At 38.4% G+C, this 27,226-nt stretch overlaps 1 protein-coding gene across 1 annotated transcript in view; it reads left to right on the top strand.

The window, feature by feature from the left end:
• Positions 1-6,964: 6,964 nt before the first annotated feature.
• LOC132485889 (dual specificity protein kinase CLK4) overlaps positions 6,965-27,226 on the top strand; it is a 35,773-nt gene continuing 15,511 nt past the window's right edge. The window contains exons 1-2 of the mRNA XM_060092492.1: positions 6,965-7,094; positions 23,061-23,221. Of these exons, the coding sequence (XP_059948475.1) occupies positions 23,061-23,221 (161 nt within the window). The 5' untranslated portion in view covers positions 6,965-7,094. The remainder of the gene's footprint in view (positions 7,095-23,060; positions 23,222-27,226) is intronic.

Here is a 27,226-nt window from a genome sequence, read left to right on the forward strand (position 1 = left end):
CCAGAAATTGAAGATGTGTACAGCATAAAAAAAGCAATCAATATAATACATTGCATTAGTAGAATGAGAGCAAAACACACACACACACACACACACACAACCATCTTGATGCAGGAAAAACATTTCACAAAATACAAAATCCAGTCATGTAAAATTACTGAACAATTCAGGAATAGAAGGGAATTTCCTTAACATGATAAAGTACAGTGATGAAAAATCCACAGCTAACATCATATTGAATAGTGAAACACTGACAGCTTTCCCCCTAAGATTAGGAGCAAGACAAGGGGACCTGATTTTGCCACTTCTATTCAACACTGTACTGGAAGTTGTAGTCCGAGCAGTTAGGCAAGGAAAAGAAATAAAAGGCATCCCAATTAGAAAGGAAGAATTTCTCAATTTGCAAATGACATGACTTTATATATAGAAAAGCTGAACAACTACCAAAATTCAATTAGAATTCATAAATGAGTTTAGCAGTATTTCAGGATATAAGGTCAACATGTAAAAATCAGTTTTATTTCTATATGCTAATAATAGAAAATTTGAAAGGAAATTAAAGCAATTTCATGTATAATAGCATCAAAAATGATAACATACTGAAGGAGAAATTTAACCAATTAGGTCCAAGACTTGCACACTGAAAACTACAAAGCACTGTTGAAATATATTAAAGAAGACCTAGACCTAGACCTAAATAAATGGAAAGATATTTGATATTCATGGATTGGAAGACATAGTTAAAATGACAATACTACCAAAATGATTTACAAATTCAATGCAAATCACTCAAAATTCCAATAGCGTTTTTTGCAGAAGTGGAAAAGCAGATCCTAAAGTTCATATGCAATTGCAAGGGATCCCACATAGTGGAAATAATTTAGAAGAAGAACACATTTGGAAGAAGAACACTTCCCAAGTTCAAAACTTACTACAAAGCTACAGGAATCAAAACAATGTGGTATTGGCATATAGAAAAACGTATAGCTCAGTGGAATCAAATTGAGAGCCTACGTATCTATGGTCAATTGATTTTTGACAAGACTAAAAAGACCATTCAATGGGGGAAAATATAGTCTCTTCAATGACTCGTGCTGAGACTACTGGATATCCACATGCAAAAGAATGAATCTGACCCATACCTCACAACACATACAAAAATTAACTCCAAATGAATCAAAACCTAAATGTAAGTGCTAAAACTATTTTAAAAACTATAAAATTCTTAGAAGGAAACATAGGTGAAACTCTGCATGACCTTGAATAGGGCAACATTTTCATAGATATGACACAAAACACAAGCAAACAAATTCAATCAAAATTAAAACTTGAAAAATTAAAATTTTGTGTATCAAAAGACACTATCAACAGAATTAAAAGACAACTCACAGAATGGAAAAAGATATTTGCAAATATTTTCTAAAAGCCTCATGTCTGAAATATTTTTTTAACTCATAATTTGACACAATCCAAGTAAAAAACACAATCCAATTAAAAAGGGGCAAAGTAATTGAATAGACATTTTCCTAAGGAAGATATACAAATAGCTAATAACCAAATGAAAAGATGTCTGACATCATTAGTCATAATGCAAGAAATGCAAATCAAAACCACAACGAGATATCATATCACACCCATTAGGATGGCTATTTTTTTTAATAACAAATGTTGGTAAGGATATGGAGAAATTGAACGCTTCGGCATTAATGGTGGGAATGTTAAATGGTGCAGCTGCTGTGGGAAACAGTTTGGTGGTGTTAAATACAGAATTACCATAGACCAAGAAATTCAACTCCTAGGTATATACCCAAGAGAATTGAAAACATTTGTTCACATAAAAACCTGTTCACTACTGTTCATAGAAGCACTATTCACAATAGCCAAAGGATGGAAATAACGCAGTATCCATCACTCAATGAATGGATAAACAAAAGGTAGTATATCCATACAATGAAATATTATTCAGCAAGAAAAAGGAATAAAATGCTGATACATGCCACAACATGGATGAATCTTGTAAACATTATGCTAAGTGAAGGAAGCCAGACACAAGACCACGTATGATTCCATTTATGTGAAATATCCAGAATAGGGGAATCCAAGAGACAGTAGATTAATGGTTTCCAGTGCTGGGGAACAGATGAATGAGGAGTGATTGCTTCATTGGTACAGGGTTTTCTTTGGGGGATGATGAAAATGTTCTGGGGCTACATAGTGGTGAGGGTTGTGCAAAAGTGATTGTACTAAATGTCACCAAATTGTGTTGACTGAAAACAAATAGACTGCCAGATATTTCTCCAGAAAAAAATAGGTTTATTCAGCAGAGAATTACAGTTCAGGGTCTGCAACCGTGGCAAGTCACATGCAAGTTCCCCAAATAGTGAGAGAAGTAGAACTCAGACATCATCTGCTTCAATTCTGGGAAATCTTTACTTTCAGGTCACCAGATGATGTACAGGTCCAGTCAGGGTGGGAATTTTAGAGTCTTCAGTAAGACTGGGTTGTTATTTGGTCCAAACCAGAGCATTCTCTTGTTATCAAAAAAAATATTGAATTTCCAGTCTTGTTTTTCCTTTTTTCAGGCCAATTGTTGAAATTCTCTGGTCCAGTTTTCCTCAGTTATCATTTGGGGAACTATCCCTTTGGACCATGACAGAGGTTTGGCTGGTTTTGGTCCCTTTAATAGCAGCATTCCTTGTGGAAATGTCAGTAAGATAAATTTCCCTTAGCTTCTAGAGAGTCAAGTTTAGAATGTCCTGAAATCTTAATGGCTAAAGTGGCAGGTAAAAGTGTTGCATCCAATAACACCTAAACCTAGGGGCCATTTTAAATTTTATTTCAGCTGGAAGTAAGGAAACCATGTTGCTTCTACCACATTCCAAAAGCATGAGCTACACCAAAAGCATATCTACTATCAGTATAAGTATTGGCAGTTTTGCCCTTGGCTAAAGTACAGGCCTGGGTAAGAGCTCAAGCCTGTGTAGGCCTATTAGGCTGAATTACCCATAAGTAAAGATGCTGCCTCAACAACCTCAAAGGAAGTTGCAGTAGAATACCCAGCACGATATTTGCCACTGTCACCTTTTAAATAAGAACCATGGGTGAACCACGAGAAACCACTGTTACCCAAAGGAATTTCCTGCAAATCATCAAGTGAAGTCAAGAGGAGGTTCTTCAGGGCTTCCCTGGTGGTGCAGTAGTTAAGAGGCTGCCTGCCAATGCAGGCAACATGGGTTCGAGCCCTGGTCCAGGAAGATCCCACATGCCACAGAGCAGCTAAGCCTGTGTGCCACAACTACTGAGCCTGTGCTTTAGAGCCAGCGAGCCACAACTACTGAGCCCGTGTTCCACAACTACTGAAGCCCATGCTCCTAGAGCCCGTGCTTCACAAGAGAAGCCAGCACAATGATAAGCCCATGCACCGCATCAAAGAATAGCCCCCTCTCGCCACAACTAGAGAAAGCCCTTTCACAACAACGAAGACCCAATGCAGCCAAAAATACATAAATAAAATAAATAAATTTCTAAAGAAAGAGAAAGAGGAGATCCTTCAGCGTTAAGCAGTTGTGAGGGACTTCATTGGTGATGGACGGGAAAAGAGTAGTAGTGCTAAGGTTATTACACCATAAAAGAGTTATATGAGGAGCAGTTAACAAAAGGACTTCATAGGAGGTGAGGTGGCTAACTGAGAAATGTTGAGTGTGATGAGAATTCAGGAGGGTTTCTACTGCATGAGGTACAAGGATGATTAAAGGGAATCCCACAATGATTTTCTTGGCGGCCTCAACCAAAAGGGCAGTGGCTGTAATGGCCCTAAGGTGTGCCACAGGGTCCACCTGCTGGCTGTAATACCCTGTGGGTCAATGGTATCCCAAGGGCATTCCCTTCCTTTTCATATACAAAAAAGAAAAAGAGGATCTGATAACTGGGATTCCCAAGGGCAGGTGGGTTTCTCAAGCTCTCATTTAAGGCCTGAAAGTTTGTTTATGCTGTTTGGCTCTTCCCATAAAACTGGGTCAGAGTTGTTGTTGTTGAGTAAGACACGCAGAGGTTTGGCTTTAAGAGAGAAATTTGACTACTAAGAACCTGCTGTATAAAATAAATAATTTATTTTAATTTAAAAAACAGAGAAATTTGGAATACACTTTCAGCAATAACTGACTAGCCTGAAAAAACCTTGCAGTCAATGCTTAGATTGGGGTTTTGGGAAACTCAGGACACCATGAAAGCTATCTGGAACTCGGTATGGCTTTTGTTCTGATATCAGATGCCCTAAATATCAAACGTGGGTTTGGGCAAATGGCAATATTTCCTTGGCAACCTTGTGTCCCTTTAAGACTAAAAGCTTTAGGAAGTGGGTGCTGTCTTCCTGTGAAGCAGTCTGAGGAGAGCAAAGAAGCAAATCATCCACATGTTGCAACAAAATAGAACTTCTGGGAACTTTACATTATCCAGATCAGCCTTGAGAATTTTTGAGACATAAGAGCTCAGTAAAACCCTGAGTCATTACTGTCACGGTGAATTGTTTTTCTTCCAAGTGAAGGCAAAAATGATAGACAAGAGTCCATCTTCATCAACTGGAATACTAAAGAATGTACTTCATAAATCAAATTACAATAAAAAATTTACATCCAGTGGGAATGGATGTTAGTGAAATATGAGGATTAGGAGCAACAGGGTGTGGAGGGATGACAATGTTGTTTATTGCTCTGAAGTCCTGAACAAACCTCCACCCTCGGCCCTTGGGTTTCTTCATTAGTAAAATAAGGGTATTGCAGGAACTATTACAAGAAATAATGAGTCTTTGAGACTTGTAATGTCCTATTATGGGTTTTATGCCATGAAAGGCTTCTTTACTTATAGCATGTTGATTAATTCTGGGAGAGGTTTTGAGGGATCTATTTGAATTGATGCACTGTGAATTTTGCCAATATCAGTTGGAGATTTTGCCTATAAGGGAGGTGGTTGTTGATTCAATAGGGAAAAAGGATCAGTGTTTCCAGAATCAGCTCAGAGACAGAGCTGATAAAAGATGTCAGAGTCATTTAATTCATCTGGTTGGCTGCTTTGATAACTACTGTCAAATTCCAAAATTATTTTCCCCTTTCAGGGGAGAGAAATTTTAGTATGATGCTTCTGTAAGAAGTCTCAGCCTAATATAAATGGAGAGTGGCAGAGGAACTATGGAGAAAAGAGTGTGTGTTTCTCAAAGGGCCTAAACGAAAGGGAATCAGTTCACAGGCAGCAACCTCTTGAGGTTCATTAAAGATGCCCACTGTTTGAACTGTATTAGTACTCCGAGGCAAGAGCTGCTTTATAGTAGTGGGGTTGAGCACCAAGAGTGTGGCTGCAGTGTCAGTTAGGATGAGAAGAGACCCATCCCAAATCTGAAGGAATGTTTCTCCAAGCTGATTAAGAGGGGGGATTGAGAAGAGACCCTGTAGTTCCTTGGAGCACCACAACTGGGAATTGGGAGGAAGTTGGAAAGCCTGGTTAGAGGGCTGATGGTGACTGAAGGGCTTGAATCTGTAACAATCTCTTTTCCAGTGCCCTGGCTCTTTGCTCTAATAGCAGAAACTAGGAGGGTTTTTGTTTCATTTAGGTAACTTTATTTGCTGAAGTTTACGATTCAGAATTTTGGCAGTTTTCCTTTTAGGTGACTCATCTAGAGTGTGAGAGAGCTGGTTTGTAAGATTAACTAAATCTGGAGTGGACATCATTTCCTATTCCATCCTTTTCTTTTTTACTAGAAAGGAAAGACCCTGGTTCAGACCATTAATAAACAGTTAAATCTACCTGGGTGGGATCAACATCTGAAGGAAGACCAAAATTTTCTTTAAAATAATCTGAAGTTGATTGTAATAGCTATGAACAGATTCATCAGATTTGTGTGTGTAAGCCTGAATTTTATTCCAATCAATAGGCTTTGGAAAAGCCCTAGGAATTGCCCAATGAAGTCACCTAGAAATTGCCTTGGCCTGACCATATAAGTTAGCCGGTTGCTCTCCTGCTTTTAATTCTAGAGACCTTTCAGGACTTTCCCAGTCAGCAATTTTCATCCAATGCTGGGCCTGGCCTTCACCAACAAGCATATGACCTAGCTGATGTAAGTCAGAGAACAAGATTTGTAAGATTGTTATATTAAATTCCTCTGTAAATCTGTGAGGATCTTTGGTTACTTTGGGAAACTCTTTATCTATGGCTCGCAGTTCAGTTTTAGCCCAAGGAATATTTAAAATTAAGGGTTTAACATCTGGATCCTCAGAAAGCTAAATTCTAAAGGGACAGGTTTTGATAGATTCAGAGAGAAATGGGGTGAGGAGATTTTCAGGGGGAAAGGGAAGTTCAGCGAGGGAGTTAGTGTGGAGGAACTGAGGGTACAGAGGAGGAATAGGCAGTATAAAGGGGAAGGAAAAAGATGGCCCTGAAGGCAGGGCCTGAGCACAAGGTCCCAGAGGAGGGGAACAAGATGGCGCTAAAGGCAGAGCCTGAGACAAAGAGGCTGCAGAAGAAGAACGTGAGGCTTCAGAAGCTATTTTTTCCTTCTTTAATCATTTGTTTGCCTCAATTAATCTTAAAATCTTAGTTTGCAGAGAGGCAATTATAGGCCCCTGATAACATTTGGAAACCTCAGAATACCAATAAAAATAAGTGCTTTGTTCAGTTTTAGAAGTTTTATAGGTAAGGTTCTTCAGTAGGGTTTTAAGAAAGGTAAGTTTGGGGATTTCAAATGTTTCCCGTAATTGCCTTTGGTCATTTCACAATATATACTTGTAGCAATCATCACATTGTACAACTTAAACTTACATGATGTTATATGTCAATTATATCTCAATAAAGCTGGAAAAACTATATAAGTTACATGTTTAAATGATAATTTGATATATTGGATTAAATAAAACAATTTAATATTAATTTTACCTGTTCTTTTTATGTTTTAAACATAAATTTTAGAAAAATTTTAATTATACTCCTGAAGAGTTTCCAGAAGAGCAGATAGAAGACCTTGACAAATCCTTTCTGCAAAAGAAGCAACTAAAAAACTGATGAATTACAAGAAACAACCATTTCAGAACTCTGGAAATTAACTAAAGGTACGCAAGTTGAGAAACATTTATTCAAGAAAAACTACTGAGACTCGGTAAGAACAATAGGGTCTGTGACATTTTAACTTGGAACTTGTTCCATCCTCACTTTCCCTGACTCAGCAACATGGTATTATAGACCTTGCTGGTGCCAGAAGGGATTGATATGATTTGGAGTTCTAAGGAAAAGCCCCATGTCCACAGCTCTGTTAAAAACAATAGTGCTTGGTAGCAAACAGTCAAAGGCCAACACGGAAGCTGCCTAAGGCTGTAGTAACAATTGGGGCAAGCAACAGACCAGCCAAAAGTTTAAAATGAAGGGAATAAGACAGTTCAAATAAGGATATGAAAACTGACTTTTTCCTGCTGATTTGGAACGCTGTGCACATGGGTAGGCCTACATTCACACACAGGAAACACCAGAGAGGACCCCAGTCTACTGTTCATATCTGACTGACATTTAGACCCTGTGCAAGCAAGAAGTGAAAGACCAGGCAGACTTATTAACTCCCTGAATTTTGAATGCATTCCCTAACCCATACATAGATCACCTTTGCACTGAATGGAAGCCTAACCAACTCAAAGTGATAGAGTAGGATAATTAAATCGTTATTTTGAATATCCCACTGGAGGATTGAAGACAGAGGGAGAACTTTAAGGGAGTCTGCAAGACTGTTGTAAGCTAATGACCATGCAAGAAAAGAATCCAGTAACCTAGCAACAATCTACACTACTTGAAGGAAGACCAGGCACATTCAAGCACCAGGCACACTCAAGCCACAAGTCCTGATAATTAAAATGCAAGACAGTAGATATGGGTTCTGAATCTTGTTACATGAATTCAGGGAGTTAATGGTTCTTGAAGAGTAGCATTTCTGCATGTGGCCAAGGCAGGAATATAGGTGAGAGGGGAAAAAAACTAGGTGAAAGGGGACATTATACTGAAACCTGATATGAAGTACCATATTTTAGTATATGTTACCACCCCTCTGCTAATATACGTATGTTTAAATAGTACCATGACAGTCCCATTTAGACCATATAGGGCCAAAGGAGGAACTAATGATGTAAGCCTTGATATCTACCACAAAATGAGGAAGAAGGTGATCTTCTCCCCTCCCCACGTTTTCTTTGATTATAAAAACATAGCCTGCTTTGTTCTTGGGGCTGCTGTGCTCCCTTGCCTGCCCATTTGTATCTCTCACAAGCATCCTATGCTAATAAGCTCACTCTGCCTATCACTTTGCCTCACACAGAATTCTTTCTGCATTGAGAAAAAAGAACCTGAGCTGCAATAAGTCCTGACACCAGGTGAGCAGTTTCAATTAAAAGACAGTGGGTGTGAGTCATCTCCTAAGTTAGGGATCATGGGTTCAAGTCCCAATCTGAATTTTGGCTGAGTTCGAGTCACATTCAAGAAGGAGTGCGGTTTCAGCAGCATTCAATCTGACTGACTACTAAGCTATGCTGACCCAAGGTAATCCCTAGGAAGCCAGAAATGACAACAACCCCAGGAGGTGGTATCAGAACAATATATTGTCTAAAATGTCCAGTTTTCAACAACAACAAAAATAAGATGTGTAGATAAACTGGAAAGTGTGGCTATACACAGGATAAAAAGGCAGTCAATAGAAACTGTCCCTAAGGAAGCCCAGATATTGGGTGCAATTCATAGAGACATCAAATACGTATTAGAAATATGTTTAAGGAACTAAGTGAACTAAGTGAAACCATATTTAAAGAGTTAAATGAAAGCTTGACAAAAATTCACACACACACACACACACAACCAAATAGAAATTCTGGAGTTGAGAAGTAAAATAACTGAAATGAAAATTTTACTAGAGGGTCTCAACAGCACAATTGAGGCTGCAGAAGAAAGGATCAGCTGAATTTGGTGTAGATCAATGTAGATTATTCAGTCTAAAGAACAGAAAGTTAAGGGATGAAAAAAAAATAATGAATGGAGTCTCAGAGACTTGTAGGATACCATTCAGCATATCAACCAACGTGTAATGAAAGTCCCAGAGGAGAAGCAAGAGAAAAAAGGGCAGAAAAAATATTTGAAGAAATAATGGTTGAAATTTCTCAATCTGATGAAAAACGTGAATCTACACACCCAAGAAGTCAATGAAATTCAAATAGGATATAATCAATGTTACAACACTTTGACACATCACTGTCAGACTGCCAAAGGACAAAGAGAGAATCTTGAAAGTATGTGGAGTATCTTTTGATGTGCTTCTCAATCATTTGTATATCTTCCTTGGAAAAAATGTCTATTCAGATCCTTCACCCATTTTTAAATTGGGTTCTTTGCCTTTTTATTATTGAGTTGTAAGAGTTCTTTACATATTCTATATACAATGCCCTTATCAGATATATAATCTACCAATATTTTCTTCCATTCTGAGATTGCCTTTTCACTTTCTTGATAGTGTCCTTTGAAGCACAAATGCTTTTAGTTTTGATGAAGCCCAATTTATTTTCTTTTATTGCTTATTCTTTTGATGTCATGTCTAAGGATATATTGCCAAATCTGAGATCCTGAAGATATACCCCCATGTTTTCTTTTAAGAGTGTTATAGATTTAGCTCTTAGCATTTAGGTCTTTGATACATTTTGTGTTAATTTTTGTATAAGTTATGAGGTAAAGTTCCAATTTTATTCTTTTACATGTGGTAATCTAGTTGTTCCAACATCACTTATTGAAAAAATTACTCTTTCTCTATTGAATGGCCTTGATGCCCTTGTCAAAAATCAGTTGAGTATGGACCTATGAGCTTCTGAATGCTCAGTTCTATTCTACTGTTTTAGATATCTACCTGTATGCCTTTACCCTTCCCCCATCTTCATTACCATTGCTTTGTAGTAAGTTTTTATATGGAGAAATATGGATCCTCCAACTTTTTTTCAGGCTTGTTTTGGCTATTCAAGGTCCCTTGCAATTCTACATGAATTATAGGAACAGCCTGTCAGTTTCTACAAAGAAGCCAGCTGGGATTTTGATGCGGATTCCATTGCATCATTAGATTAATTTGGGGAGTACTGTCATCTTAACAATACTGTTCATCTTCTGATGAACATGAGATATTTTTCCATTTATTTAGACCCTCTAATTTCTTTCAATGATATTTTGTTATTTTCAGTATACAAGTTTTCCACTGTTTTTGTGAAATTTGCACCTAAGAATTTGATTCCTTTCAATGTTATCATAAATTGAACTGTTTTCTTATTTTCATTGTTAGATTATTCATTTAAAGTGCATAGAAATATAATTGATTTTTATTTATTGATCTTGTATCCTATGACCTTGCTGGACTCATTTATTAGTTTTAATAATGCTTTATTGGATTCCTTGAGATTTTCTGTACATAATTTCATGTCATCTGTGAATGGATATAGTTTTACTTCTTCTTATTCAATACAGATGCCTTTTATAACTTTGTCCTGTCTAAATTGCCCTGACTAGAACATTCAGTACAATGCTGAAGGAAAATGATGTGCACAGACATTCTTGTCTTGTTCCTGACATTAGGGAGAAATCATCCAGTCATTTTCCATTCAGGATCATGTTAACCATGAATTTTCATAGGTGCTCTTTATCAGGCTGAGGATGCTTCCCTTTATTCATAGTTTCCTTCTATTTATTTATTTATTTATTTATTTATTTATTGTTGCATTTGGTCTTCATTGCTGCTCGCGGGCTTTCTCTAGTTGTGGCTAGTGGGGGTAACTCTTCATTGTGTTGTGCAGTCTTCTCATTGCAGTGGCTTCTCTTGTTGTGGAGCATGGGCTCTAGGCACATGACCTTCAGTAGTTGTGGCTCACGGGCTCTAGAGCACAGGCTTAAAGGTTATGGTGCATGGGCTTAGTTGCTCTACAGCATGTGGGATCTTCCCGGACCAGGACTGGAACCCATGTCTCCTGAATTGGCAGGCAGATTTTTAACCACTGCACCACAATGGAAGCTGTATTCATAGTTTCTTGAGTGCTTTTATCACATTGAATTTTGTGAAATGCCTGTGTCTACTGAAATGATTAAGTGGTTTCTATCTTTCACTCTATTGATATGATGCATACCCTTTTCTCCTCAAATAATTTGAAAAACAATTGCATAAAACAATAATTATAGTGCTCACTTCAGCAGCACATATCCTGAAACAATTATAAAACATTGTGGGGCTCATAATGTTAAAGATATACTTTACATGAAAATAGCACAAAGGAGGGGGTAGGAAGAGAAACATATTTGAACAGTTTCTGTGTAATATTGGAATTAAGTTAACATTAATCTGAAATTGTTTTTTTAAGTTAAAACGCATATTTTATTCCTCACTTGAAAATATCTGTTTAACACAAAAGAAGAAAGTAAAAGAGGACAGAGGCACAAAAAAGTTATGAGATATATCCAAAACAAATACCAGGAACACCCCACCCCCACCCCAGTCAAAGCCTCCGCCAGGCAGCACAGGTCCTAGCGGCCTCCGTGCTGCCCCCGACAAGGCCTCCTTTGGCCATGCAGGCCCCAGTGGGCTGTGCGCCATCCCCCTCCAAAGCCTCCTTTGGCCATGCAGGTCCCAGTGGGTTGTGCCATCCCCTGTGGCCATGCCCATGGAAGACAGTGCCCCAGATGGCTTACACTAGCACACATGCTCCAGGCCAGCTTCAGGAGCAGAAGCTGGTGAGAGGAACACACGCAGACGTGGGTCCGACAAAGCAGGTCCAGAGACCTACCTAGATGTCTTGGAGGGCCTCCTGGGGAGTCAGGGGTTGACTGTAGCTCTCTGTGGGGGCAAGGACAATAATAGCGGAGGCATCAGGGAAATTTTTACTTTTTAAATTTTTTTATCTTTTAATTTTATTTTTTACTTTTCTTTTTAAAATTCATTTATTTCTAATTTTTTGAGCATAATCATATAACACTTTTAATAAAGGCAAATAATATAAGAAAACAGGAGAAAGATAATTCAAAGAAACATACAGGAAAAAGCTTCCCAATGTTCTTATTTGCCTGAAGACATGATTCATCATCTCTGAATGAAACTGCTATTATTTGTGATGATGTACGTGTGTTGAAATTTGGTTTCAGAAGAGCTCAGGCAGAAGTTTCCTGCAGAGTCTAGTCACATAGTGAAGATAGGATATCTAACTGATTAACTCAAGTGAAAGTTATCAATAAACAAATTAGTCATATGTTCGACTCAGGAATCCTTTTTTTTTTACAACTTTATTGGAGTATAATTGCTTCACAATGGTGTATTAGTTTCTGCTTTATAACAAAGTGAATCAGTTATACATACACATATGTTCCCATATCCCTTCCCTCTTGCGTCTCCCTCCCTCCCACCCTCCCTATCCCACCCCTCCAGGCGGTCACAAAGCACGGAGCTGATCTCCCTGTGCTATGCGACTGCTACCCACTAGCTATCTACCTTATGTTTGGTAGTGTATATATGTCCAGGCCACTCTCTCACTTTGTCCCAGCTTACCCTTCACCCTCCCCATATACTCAAGTCAATTCTCAAGTAAGTCTGTGTCTTTATTCCTGTCTTACCCCTAGGTTCTTCATGACATTTTTTTTTCTTAAATTCCATATATATGTGTTAGCATACGGTATTTGTCTTTCACTTTCTAACTTATTTCACTCTGTATGACAGACTCTAGGTCTATCCACCTCATTACAAATAGCTCAGTTTCGTTTCTTTTTATGGCTGAGTAATAGTCCATTGTATATATGTGCCACATCTTCTTTATCCATTCATCGGATGATGGACACTTAGGTTGTTTCCATATCTGGGCTATTGTAAATAGAGCTGCAATGAACATTTTGGTACATGACTCTTTTTGAATTATGGTTTTCTCAGGGTATATGCCTAGTAGTGGGATTGCTGGGTCATATGGTAGTTCTATTTGTAGTTTTTTAAGGAACCTCCATACTGTTCTCCATAGTGGCTGTACCAATTCACATTCCCACCAGCAGTGCAAGAGTGTTCCCTCTTCTCCACACCCTCTCCAGCATTTATTGTTTCTAGATGTTTTGATGATGGCCATTCTGACTGGTGTGAGATGATATCTCATTGTAGTTTTGATTTGCATTTCTCTAATGATTAATGATGTTGAGTATTCTTTCATGTGTTTGTTGGCAGTCTGTATATCTTCTTTGGAGAAATGTCTATTTAGGTCTTCTGCCCATTTTTGGGTTGTATTGTTTGTTTTTTTGTTATTGAGCTGCATGAGCTGCTTATAAATTTTGGAGATTAATCCTTTGTCAGTTGCTTCATTTGCAAATATTTTCTCCCTTTCTGAGGGTTGTCTTTTGGTCTAGTTTATGCTTTCCTTTGCTGTGCAAAAGCTTTGAAGTTTCATTAGGTACAATTTGTTTATTTTTGTTTTTATTTCCATTTCTCTAGGAGGTGGGTCAAAAAGGATCTTGCTGTGATTTATGTCTTAGAGTTTTCTGCCTATGTTTTCCTCTAAGAGTTTGATAGTTTCTGGTCTTACATTTAGATCTTTAATCCATTTTGAGCTTATTTTTGTGTATGGTGTTAGAGAGTTAAGTGTCAAGACACTTTTTAAGAGGGACCTCATTAAAATGGAAAAGAATTTCTCATTTGACGTAGGTAATTTTTATGAAATTGCCAGGACTATCTTTTGAAATGGATTTTATTACTTGAAAAACTTTATTTTTTTTACCTAGAGTTTGATGAAGAGATGCTAAGTAATACTGAAGAATGGAAAGATAGTATTATGCACTTCAACAAATCAAATTGGTAGGTCAATTCTCAGTTACCAATTTTATGCCAACACATGTTCAGTATAGTGGGTCATAATGCTGATTATGAGAGTCTTTTTTCACTAAAGAATAGTAGTGGACAAAAGAATGAAATAAGGGTCTTCCCTGGCCATCCAGTGGTTAAGACTTCCCCTTGCAATTCAAGGGATGCAGGTTCAATTCTTGGTCGGGGAGCTATGATCCTACATGCCTTGCAGCCAAAAAAAAAAAAAAAAAAAAAAAACAGAAGCATTATGGTAACAAATTCAATAAAGACTTTAAAAATGGTCCAGATTAAAAAAACTTAAAAAAATGAAAGGTTATGTACAATTTAAATGGAACACAGATTATAACTGCATTAAATGGATAAGCAAATTCTACAAAACCAGGAACTGTTGAGATCCAAACCATCAGGGAAACATAATTAAAGAGATGTAATTTAGATATGTAGAGTTTGTTTCAGATAAATAATAAATTATTTTGTAGTAGAAGTATGTCCCATGTAATGTTTCTTTTATTTTAATATATGTAGTTGATTCTCATTATTTGCAGGAATTAGGTTTTATAACGTTGCTGAAAACACTGAATTGGTGACTAGTTACTCATCAATCCTAGGAGAAATAAGGTTGGGTTTCTGTGAGCCTCTGGTTCACAATACTTTCATCAGCCAATCAGCCCATAATTTTTGAAATGTGGTTTTCTGTTTACAAATACCTCATCTAGGTCTTCCCTGGTGGTGCAGTGGTTGAGAGTCCGCCTGCCGATGCAGGGGACACGGGTTCATGCCCTGGTTTGGGAGGATCCCACATGCTGCGGAGCGGGTGGGCCCATAAGCCATAGCCGCTGGGACTGCATGTCTGGAGCCTGTGCTCCACAACGGGAGTGGCCACAACATTGAGAGGCCGGCGTACAGAAAAACAAGGAAACAAACAAACAAAAACAAACAAACCTTATCTAATATACCTTGTTGATTGATTAACATGCACCTCATGACCAAAAGCACTATTACTCATGTCTGAATGAAGCTTATCTAACATTCATATTTTCTCCATAAGGTGCATGATAACTTTCTTGCTTTTAGAAACACTACATAGCACTTCAGCACTACACTTAGTGGCCATTTTAAACAGGGAAGCCGCCAAGAAAAAGCACAAAAATGTACTATTAAATAGACTGTGAAAAAGGCACTTCTTTTCAGTATGAGAACTGGAAAAGAAGGCAGAGCATTGCCTTGCTTGACTTCAGCTGGGAATGTACACATTGAGAAATTTTTTGCTGCTCTGCTCATGCCCATGAATAAGCATGAAGGCACTATGAGTATTGATTTGGGGGGTTACAAATAAATTTTAATGAGTAGCTAAATCCACCAATAATGAGGATTGGTTATATATAAGTATTAATTGGTATGGACCTATTTCCACAATACATTGAGAAGAAAAGTTACAACATGAAACCTAACTAAAACTTTGGAAGCATTCCCTTTACAAACAAGAATAAGGCAAGGATGTCCCTTATTGTTGCTTCTAGGAGAGAGAAGGTGGTGAAACAGAATAAAGAACATAGCTCTTTGGGTCCAGGAAAAAACTCTCACTGGTGGTGAACTGGGATGAGATTCAGATGGAGGTGAAACATCGGCTTATGCAATAGCTGGAGGCACTTGAATAGTATGGGGACAATTGCAGTTGTAAGAGTTATTGAGTTGTTTACCTTTGGTCAGTTGTTTTAAAAGCTCTGAAAAAGGAAACTGAGAAGATCAGGTCAGCCAGCTGTCAACTTAAGGCACACTATTGACTCAGCTGTCTCCTGTAGCCACAGGGAAGACTGTGTTGAAAATTAGACCCAGGGCAACAAAGCTACAAAGTAAACTGAGTGCATAGCCTAAATGGTCTCCTAGGCTAAAGTTCAGAAGTCTGAGAAGCACATCTCTAGTGTATTTAATATATTGTCCTTCCAGTCTACTCTCAAACCTTTATTTCAATATATACGTATCCTCGAAAACATGTGGTGTAGTTGCAGTTTTTAAATATCTGCCTAAATGATGTTGTTTTATAAATCACATTTTCTTCTTCATTCAACATTAACTTTTTAGGTCTATTTATATTGCTATATGTCAGTTTAGCATAAATTTAGCAAAATTGTTCATTGCTTTTAACTAATGTGTAGTATATATCCATTTTACTTATATCCATTCCCCTAGTTGAGTCCTAAGGAGATGAAAGCCAGTAAGAAATTATGTGTGATAAGAAATGATTGGGACCTTCAGAATTGTGAATTCTGATACAAAATTTCAGTTCTTTTTGTTTCTGTGCTGTACCCACCCTCTGGTATTCTCAAAATTTTAAGCCTATTCCTCATAAAAGCTACCTAGTCTTTGGAGAATCAAGGAGAAGTCTGTGTCAATACTTGGTACAAAATGTTACGAAGCAAGGACAGCAACTGCAGATGAGATGGTATAAGGGAACTGAGGGATAGAGCCAGGAATGGGAATTTAGAGTGAGAGGTGACAGGAAGCCACCAGAGAAGTTAACACCTCTATAGAAATCATCAGAATACTCTGAAGTATACTGTACTTCCTACAATTACATGAAATAGAAGCTTGATATTTATACATTAAAATAAAAGGTAACCCCAGAAGATTTGGAGGCAAATATATATTACATGTTTTCATATGCTTATGTAGGATTCTACAATATTCATAGGAAATTTAGAACTTAGGTATTTACTTAGGCAAATATATTTTCCCTTCAGTGGTTTCACTGGATGGTTGATAGTTGAGACTATTGGTAGCAGGTGTTGAGAAACTAATTTATTAACCTAGTTCCAAAGCCCTTTCATTAGAGGTAGTGAAAATTGACAAGGAGATTGGAAAGATCAGCTTATCCTATTCCCAAAAGAACCTCTGAATTAAATCACTCCTGGCATCCCTCCACTCCCCACCTTTGATACACTGCAAAGTGCACTGTGTATCAGGGAATGTTTCTGGCACTGTTTGATGATTGGATCCTGCTTCATGGTGTGCTGTGTGAATCTCCTTACAACCAGTCTCAGGAAATATTGGAGAAACCTGGGATGTTATCCATCTTAGGCAGCATGGGATGCACGGGAGACCCTTTGTGACTTGCTGTTGAACAGTGAATAAGGCACCCTGGGACCTTTGATGACCTTGATGTGCTGGAGATAAACTGAGTCATTGTTTCATCATGAGGAGCCCTTGATGATATATCACCTTGAAAAGTGCTTTTTTTATGATGAACTCCTTTGATCTTGCTGAAAGATGAACTCAGCCTGGTTTCCCTAATGACTAAGTAAAGTAAGTTGCTTTGTACTTTGCTGTATGAGTTGAAGCAGCCAGTAGAGTGGGTTAAACACAAGAGCTTGGGAGCAAGTAAGTCCTGAGATTGAATCTCAGTTCTGGTACTTGATAACTTGACTGCAAGCAAGTAACCAATGATCACTTTACAGTGTTGTTTAGATTATTAAATGAGATCATGTATACAAAGTAGTTAGCACATAATGAGTATTTAATTGATAGCTAAAAACACAAAAAAATCTAATTAAATACAGATTAGTAATTATCAGTATTAGCAACTTAGAAATTATAAACTCAAAAAGGTTTATAGCTTTGTAACGGTTTCTCCATATAGCTGACAATCTTTTTTTAAACATAATTTAAACAAAAATTTAGACTTTTACTCTGGAACTCTGCTTTCAGAGATGACTGTTTCCTATGTCTGAAGTTAAACTTGTAGAATATCTGTGCTCAAATATATTATAAGAATGTTCCTCTGGTTGCTCTTCAAAGCTAAGATATTCTTTATATATGGTTTAACTTAAGGTTTTCTTAGACATACTTGTTCTTGTGTTGAGATGAAGTTACCAGATTAGACAGTTTTTCTGGTGTTAGTAGTAGATTCTGAGAAATTAGACAGACTTTTTATTAAGTCCTCTGACACAAAGTATTCATTTTCCAGGTAACTGACTTAATAGAAAGGGTTAAGGTGCCAGGTAAGATTATTAAGCTAACTGGCCCAGGGATTCTGGGAGTAAATTTCAACCTTTGATTTAATCCAACTTAACCCAACTGAGCAAAACAACCAAAAGCAGCTTCCATAAACAACCTACAAATATGTACTGGGTTGTAGCCACTGAGATACCAAAGATAATATAAATCAGGTCCTTGTCTCCAGTCAAAGCACATAAGCCACAGAGAGTAAATAGGAGCACCATACCTGTCGACCTCCTCCTGATCATGACACACTTTCAAATATTAGACCTTAATATTTAAGTGGCAGACAAACTTAAATATTCAAAATGACACTAAAGTAAGATAGCAGCAACTACAAAGCAGACTCCACTACTGGCTAACGTTGTTTTGTGATGTCTATAAATCCCTCTGTAGGGGGCCTTTCCACTTGGCTGTCTTTTAACTTTATATTGTTGTTTGAGCAAAACTGCACTGTCCTGACCACATTCTCTTTTAGCCTCACAAGACAAAGATCCTTCATGTGCCAGGATAAAAGGGGAACTTTTCTTTGCTGCCAGCTTAATTTATGCCTCTATGTGCCTCAAGCTGAGTCCCACTTTACCTTGCAAGATGGCCCAGTCTACTCAGCTAAACATTCCAACTGATAGATGTCCCTGAAATAGTAGGTGTAATTAACTGTAGAACCAATACATTTCACACTATGGGCAAAATTGGTCATCATATTTTGGTGGTTCCAGGCACACCAGTGTGCCTTGGCCAACTGATTAAGGACCTCATCTCTAACCAGAGTAGTCAAGAGCAGGGAGATGGGTGGGAACTCATGTAGTCAGAGATAGCATCTTAGAGACAGACCTCAAAGGATGGGTAAGATTTACAATTGTAGATGCATAAATGGTGGCTATTCCAGGTGAGGAGAATAACGTCTGTTTCATTCTACAGCATAAAGAATTTTCACTTCCAATTTTCCAATTATCTTTTCAACTTCACTTCTTCACTTCTTAACATGGGGTACAATCTCCATAACAATTCAATTTATCCAAAGTAGGTGGCAGAAGTTTTCTACAATATTAGATCTTGAAATGACAGGGCCCTCCTTTCACCTAACAAGGTACAAGGTACAAACCCACATGTTATTGGATTTATGCCTGCAAGAGTCCAATCGTGCCCTCCCAAATCTGATTTCTGACTTTCTCTTTTATCCATCGAATGTTTGTCAGAACACAAAATCCCCTTGACACTTTTCAGGACCAACCCTACCTGACTCCTTCCCAGCATTTGTCACTGTCAGCCTTTCCCTCATTTAAACCCTTCTCTCGCTTACTCTGACACCAAACTCTTGGTTCTCCTCTCCTGCTGATCATTCCTTCTCAGGCTCTTTTCCTCTGTCCCTTAAGTGCTCCCCAGGGCTCAGATTTTGGCCCTCTTCTCTCTTCTCACTCTACACGCTCACAACGGGAAACTGTCTGGGGATCCTTAGAACTGCGAAATACCTTATTTGAGGTAAGCAAGCCCCTTAACGGGGCTCACTAGCTCTCAGACATTACTCTGCATTGGTTAAATAAAACTGACTCACAGGAATAAATAATGGGGAAAAGTTTGTTAGGGAAACTTTCAGCTACTGAATCTGCCCAGGATGCAGGGACCACAACAGGAAAAATTTTGTAAGGAGTCTCAACTGAAACTTATTTTTTTTTTTTTTTTTATCAGGAACACAGGCCTTAAAAAGATAAGCACCTCTGAGCTTGTTTCCTAAGACATCTTATTTATCAGAATCCATTTTTAGACAGGACATTCCAAGCGGGATGGACTACACAATCGCGTTCACTGAGCTAACCCCAGCACCAGCCTGGGACTAGCACCGAGACGTTTTGGGGTTTGTCTATTGCACGGTGGCTCTGCCTGACAGTTCAGCCGTGCTGCGGCCCACTGGGGCGGGAGAGCAGGAAACGGAGCCAAGGTTGGCTCTGCTGAGAGGTGCTGCACTCATAATAACTCCTCGAGTAGCAGCAGACACGTGCCACAGGCTTAAGTCGTCTCTTCCCGACTTCACCCAGGTTCTCCCGCAATGAAAACAATCTAAGGAGTCGCCTCAACCACCGCCCATCTCGGGGCCGGGACTGCTCCGCCCACGCAGCAGCGTGGTGGAGGGCCGGGCGCGGCCCTGACGTCACACTGGGCCCCGCCCCTTAGGGGAGGGTCGTGAGCGCGTGAGCTCTGTTACATAGGCGCCTTCCTCCTATATAAGTGGTGCTAGAGGCCGACGGTGGGGTTGTGGGGAGATGGTTTTGCTGCCATTTTGTAGGGTGTTTGTCGCAGCGACAGGGAGAGAAGATGGCGGTTTGGTGACAGTTATTGGCCAAAGGGCCTTTTGCTTTTGAGGAGGTAAGGTTTCGGATAGGGTGTTCTGGGCTGGGCGGTTTCCCAATCTTTTAGGTCTCGAAAGCCAGGTGTCAGAAAAACGACGGGATTCGGGGCCTCGGCGACCGGGGTTTCTTCGGGGCACAGCTCTGCTCGTGGCATTTGAAACCTAAAGTTGCCCCGGTGTCATGGTAGATTTAAAATCCTAGGGTGGAAAGGCCTCGGCTCTGCCGCTGACTCGTCTCAGAGAGGCCAGGCCACTCATATCACGGCTCCTTAGGCCCGTGACCCGTCCCGCCCATCAGAGTGAGACCCTGCGAGAGCCTCCTGGGGCAAGTGTTGTCCTAGATCAAGCCTTACTCTGGGTCCCTGGCCTCGGCCGTTTGTAACATTCTGGGGTTTTCCGAGGTCAGGCTTCTGCCTCTGAGTGCGCCAAAGGCCCTGGCCAGGTGCCCTGGCGGAGAGGCGGGGGGTGGGGCCTGGGCATCCGAGGAACTGCTAGTTTGTGAGTCCAGGTGGTGGAATTTAGCTCGTGCTTCTGAGAGGTAAATACGGAGAGGCTCATCCTTTGTGCGAACTGGTTTTTTCCTAAAGTGGAGCATAGTATTGTTGCATCAGATGTGCATTTCTGATACTTTTGGATCACCCCGTCCTTGATTACTTAAGTAACAATGAAATGCTTATACTATTCTTAGCAAACAGTGCTCCAAACTGACCACATCAACCACCTGGTCTTACTTTATAGCTATCTTTGTATGATTGTGCTCCATACATACACCCACAGGCTTCTTGTTATCCATTACATACAGTACTCTTGGAGCCATCTAATCATAACTTTAACCTATATAGATATTTTTATATAGATAACGTCAAATTATCGGGTAATATAGGGTGTTAAAGTGCAGTAGAGAATCAGGTTTCTAAGATGGATATAAACATCTGATGTTTATTGTATCTGATGTTTTTATTGAAGGATGTCCAATGATTCTAACATGTAGGATTCTTTGTTAATAAGAAATAGTGTGATAATTCTAGAGAGTTTTTCTTTTTTTTTTTGTATGCAAAGGAACCTAATCTGTATAACCTGGATCTGGGATTCTTCTCTTGGCCTCCTGAGAAAATATTTCTGAAGAGTAGTAGTGGTGGTGGGGAACTGCTTCCTATCAGCTGAATTAAATTTAAAGTAATGAACTTGGCTAGAGAAATAAAAACCTTTGGCTCTTCCAAGATGCTTATTTTAATATTTGCATATTGATAACTGTGGTTATTTAAGAATTCTGCCTTGGTGAGCTAGTTATGGCCTACTGATAGTAGAAGGAAAAAAAAAACTGAAGCAGACACACATGTTTTGCAAAAAATGCATTGTAATAATCATGGTAATAAACCTCAGTCATCAGATGTTGTAATTTTGCTTGCTATGTTTTAAGAATGCTTGACTAAACAATTTTAAAGAGTTCCTATGTGGTTAAAATACAATTTGGGTAATTGAAGGGTTAGAAGAATTCCACTAGAAATATAATTTTTTTTTGATGGCTTTTCTGATGGTCTTTTGGCTGAGGTTAGTTTGTAATGTCATTTATTTCAGTTTCCCATATTCAAATGACTATGTAAATCAGAATGCTCACTTATCAATTTCCAGTGAGAACCCTGACTAGAGTTTTAGGATTTTTGTTGGACCTAAGAATCAACAAGAGAAGTGAGTTAAAAGATCTAAATATTTGGTGGCTTCGGTCCCTGATGGCATGATACCTACATTTTCTTAGGGAATACCTCCCAGGAGATGCCTCATTTTAAAGTCTTTTAATTCATTTGAAATCTTTTAAATTTTTTACTTGAATTTGTTTGCTTGTTACTGAGTCATTTGGGCTAACTGAAGGAGGTTAACTAAGTTGGTTTTGCTCCCTTTTACCTGTTTTCAGCTCCTTGCTGAGTTGTGAACCTCACCCTCTTCAACAGTTTGGACATCACTGTTAAAAACTTAACTACTTTGTGAAAGAATTAAGATGGGAAGAGGCAGATAGGGATGACATTGTTAGAACACAGATCCTGATCCTGAATGGAACCTGTGAGGATGTAGATGGAGTCAAGGAATTGTCACAATTATCTGATTTCAGTGTGACCATATTCATCCTTATAGGTTCATTTCTTTAGTCACCCCAGATCTACAACAAATGTGTTTAATTTTAAGAATGGTTGCAGGATGATCTGAAAATAAACATTCATCTCCTATATTCTATCCCTAAGTGTTTCTCTAACTTCAGTTATTTGTATCATAGTATTTCAACAAAGCTGCACGACACTTGTGATATTTGTTTTAAATTAGTTCACATTTAAAGTTAACATCAATAACTTAATAATTTGATTATATCAATAACTTAAGAGAGTAGTAATAATTTACCACAGAAAGAACGTAATGATAAAAATAAAACCAAAAAAGTTATTAATTTCTAGCTAGATATTGTTGTCTACTGAAGGCTGTAAGCCTGAATCCTGACTCTTTTTTTTTTCAATGGCAGTAGCAAGTGTTAGTTGAAGATATGCACCAAGCTGAGAATTTATCCAGAAGAATGGAAAGAAAATGTATTAAGGTTTCACAGTGTTATCATTTAGTACTAGGTGTGTATGTCACTTAGAATCATCTGACATACCAGTGGGATAGTGCCTCCATACACTATCCCTACGAACCATTACCATTACCTACGAAGATTTTAGGAACCTTTACCTATGAAGATTTTAGAACCTGTATGACCCCATGTGCTGGGGTTTTTCTATTTGATTAATATTAATGTGAAATATTTTATTTACTAAACATAACCGTCTGTAAATTCCACAACTCACTTTTCATTTCCATTAACAGATGAGGCATTCCAAAAGAACTCACTGCCCTGACTGGGATAACAGAGAAAGCTGGGGACATGAAAGCTACAGTGGAAGTCACAAAAGGAAGAGGAGATCCCACAGTAGTACACAAGAGAACAGACATTGTAAACCACATCACCAGCTTAAAGAATCTTATTGGTAAATTACGCTTGAACTAGTACCATTTTAACACTAATAGTTTTAATGACTTGTCATTAGCTTATATAGCTTTCATCTGTCAGATTGTTTTATAAATCAGTCAACAAATACTCATTCAGAAAATATTTACTGAGTGCCTATTATATGCTAGACACTGCTCTGAATAGAACAGAGTTCCTACTCTCACATATCTGTGTCCATTTGGGAGCTGTAGGAGACAGTTGATGGAGTCCCAGCTGCCAGTAATATAGTTGTGGGAAATGAGACACACGAAAGTTAAGTAAGTGATTAAAGGACCAGTGAGTGCCTTTAACTTGTATGTAGTAGGGAGAGCTGTACATTGGGGCACTTATTTAGGGTTCCACAAATGAGAGCTAATGAAGGGTGGGGAAGGGTTCATCCAGATGAGAAAAATAGCATGTGGTGTGTGAGAATGTTAAAGTGTGTTGGGGATTAGTTGCTTATACTGTATTCTACAGGTTATATTTGTAGATAAGGCCAGTGGATATGTTTGGGATTTTTAGAAGCTTGGCTGTTGTAAGAAGGGCCTCAATAAAAATTTCCAATGGCATGTGTCCTGTTCTGTTGTATTCTTACCAGTGTAAAATTTGGAGGTACTACGTTTATATAGAATTGAAGGAATTTTTCAAGTTCCTAAATGATTAAACAAAGCCTAGGTGAATAGAGTTTCTTTCATTCTGTCCTCCGTTAATTTCCCTTTCTCATTTGTTTTTGTTGGTTCTATGTTTTCTCCTTGTTTTGTGCAGATGTTCCACTGGGACTGTTTGCCAGATTGCTTTCTAAATTAGCCAACTGGGGTTACTTTAAAAAACAGTATGTCATTTTTTTCCTTCTCCACGCCAAAACTGACTTGTTCTGTAGAACAGTGAGCTTGTTAATCAGTGCGGGCTAATCATTCTTCACACACTACCATATGGAGGGAAGAGGGAGAATCTATGCCGGGATTTCAATGACCTGAGCTAATTAATGTATTATACAAGAATATCTGTACCCTATATTAAGATAACTACAAAATACTCTGTAAGGCTTAACATATAATACTAACCATTCATGGATTTATTATGCATTGTATGTGTCGAAAGGAAGTGATATGAATGATGAACAGTTATTCATATTCATAACTAACCACATAAAGATGATACTGAGTCAGTGCAATAACCACTAGACCAATAGTTTCTTCTTTGATATTGGCACCAGAGATGTCTGGTGGTAATTGCTCTCCATAATCTGGAGTAATCTAATAGTCTTTTTCAAGATTCAAAACTTTATAACAGTGTTTTTTGTAAAATTATTGGAAAAAAATGAAAAATACAGAAGCATATAAAGAAGTTGCTCTTGGTAGGATGCTAGTCCCCCATTTGGATGTAAAGATATTTCTTATTATTTCTTCCGAAAAATACCGTTGTATACAAATCTTTGCCTCTGAATATTTCCTGAAAATAGGTTCTAAGAAGGGACAGTTTCAAGTGAAAGGGTGTGAACTCTTATAAGGCTCTTGCTACATATTCACATATTTTTCCACATATTTTTCTAGAAAGTTTGTACCAAGTTACACTCCCTACGACATGCTGTCACCAGTCTTGCCTATTTTGAAATGCCAAGAATAGTGTTTTCTTTTCATTTGAATGTTTAAATTTCTGCTGAATTTGTCCTCTGTCATGTGCTTATTGAACACTTGAATATTTTTTTAATTGAAGTCTAGTTGATTGTGAACATTATTTTTATATTCTTAGCCTATTTTTTCTATTAAAGTATATTTTTCTTATGATTTATCAGTGCTTTTATTGTATATCAATTATCTTACCTTTTTTCCTATATATTTCAGAGTGTCTTTTCTTTCTGATTTGTAAGTAGCCTGTGAATTGCTCCCTTCCTACAGGCTTAATCAATTAATTCTACACAGGAAGACTGATGTGGCTGTGAACACTGTGAACACATTTTATATCCTTAAATATCTTGTTGTAACATAGAGTATCAAGCCTTACACCAGTGATTCTCAAACTTTAGTGTGAATAGAATCACTTTGGAGGTATGTTTAAAATGCATATTACCAGATTATTCAGTGAATCTGACCTGGGGTCTAGGGATCTTCATTTTTAAAAATTCAGTATTTTGATATTGTTAATAAACAGACCACCCTTTGAGAAACACTGTTTTAAGCCCTTTAACCTGGCATGCAAGATTTTGGATGATCTGTTCCCAGCTTATTTATTTGCCTATGTTCCCCTATGTGAAAATTGCTCTTGCTGAAATTGTCTACTTACTATTTCCTAAGTAACATGTAGACAAACTCATCTCTAAACCATTCTGGCTAAAAGTACTCTATAAATGTAAGATGGTAATATGCCATTTTTCTTTCCTGGCATTTCTTCTACTTCCTACTTTGTCCAAATCCTGATGTCCCTATAAGATGAAACTCTTCCCTTCTTTTTCACGAAATCTTCCCTGATCATTTTAAGCATTTTGAGTTTTTTCTCCTAAGCACTCATATCCAGGCTTTTGGCATTTCCTGCATTGTTGAGTTTTGTTTTATTTTTGTGTGAGTAATCTCAAATTGAACAGTTATTTGTTGGCAGGGATTTTGCCTTATATATTTTTTATCTTCCACAGGACCTGTGTGGAAATAAAAACGAAAGCCCATAGCCTCATTAGTCTTGGCTCTTTTAAAGAACTACAGTGAAATATTCACTGGACATTCATTGACTATTTTTAGAAATTCAATCAGTCTGTTCATCCTGTTCACTCTGTCCATATAGCCTTTATAATTCTGTAGACTTTGTTTATATAATCTCTAAGCCTTGGTTGTTGTAGGTTGAAGAGGTCCTCATTTTTTAGTTTATCCTCATAGTATTACTTCACTCCATATTTGTTATTCTATAGATTATTTATGGATTATCAGCAGCTCTAATTTCATGCACTAGTCCAGCTAAGGATTATTAGTGTTAGAGTTTTCCAATACATTTTAGAGTTTTATGGGAAGGATGCCTTACAGAATTAAACAGATGCCCTTTAGAGTATGGTAATTTCTAGTTTGACGTATTGTAGATCTCTCCCTTAACGGTTCCAAGCAACTCATCAGATCCCTGACTTAGACCCAGATTTAGACCCTAATATCCTGAGTTGTTTCTCCAATGGCTAGAACTTAAGGCTGACACTGGGGAAAGGGGGTTTCTGCATCTCCCCAGCCTGGATTTGATGCCAGCCCTGTTGAGTAGCAGTTTTAGAGATGCTTCTTTATTTTTGCATAAACCAGCCTCCTGAGAAAAAGAATGACAACATATTCTGGGAAAAAGAACGAGGTTAGTGAGGGAAGTCTAGTTCACATCTGTCACTCCATTGCTTGTCAGGATTATTTTAGCTGGTGTGTCTGACTGGGCAGGTGTCCCCTCTCTCCCTCAGTGCTCCACGTGCATCCCTCTTGAAGCTTCACACTGTTGAAAAGGATACTCATCCCAGGTAGAGAGGGGGTCGGGAAGCTGGGTCAGTTGACTCTGTCTTTTTCTTTCCATCAAATCAAGGCTGCTTAACTGGAATCCATTGACTTCCTGAGGTCCATGATCTCTGAAATTCCTTGCCAAGTTTTGTTTACACATTTGTGCGTTTCTTAGGGGAGAGGGTCCATACCTCTCAATCAGATTTTCAAAGGGATCTGTAGATTCAGCAGTTAAGCACTATGGGGCTTACCTGGTGGCACAGTGGTTGACAGTCCACCTGCTGATGCAGGGGACGCAGGTTCGTTCCTCGGTCAGGGAGGATCCCACATGCTGTGGAATGGCTAGGCCCATGAGTCATGGCTGCTGGGCCTGGGCATCTGGAGCCTGTGCTCCACAACGGGAGAGGCCACAACAGTGAGAGGCCCACGTACCGCAAAAAAAAATAAAAATAATATAAAAAAGAAGTTAAGCACTATGGCACCAGATGATGTTTTCCCTGAATTCTTGTTTATTTCACAATCAGGAGTGACAGGAAATTCAAAATGCAAAG

Source organism: Mesoplodon densirostris, chromosome 3, assembly GCF_025265405.1.
Source record: "Mesoplodon densirostris isolate mMesDen1 chromosome 3, mMesDen1 primary haplotype, whole genome shotgun sequence".
Taxonomy (NCBI): domain Eukaryota; kingdom Metazoa; phylum Chordata; class Mammalia; order Artiodactyla; family Ziphiidae; genus Mesoplodon; species Mesoplodon densirostris.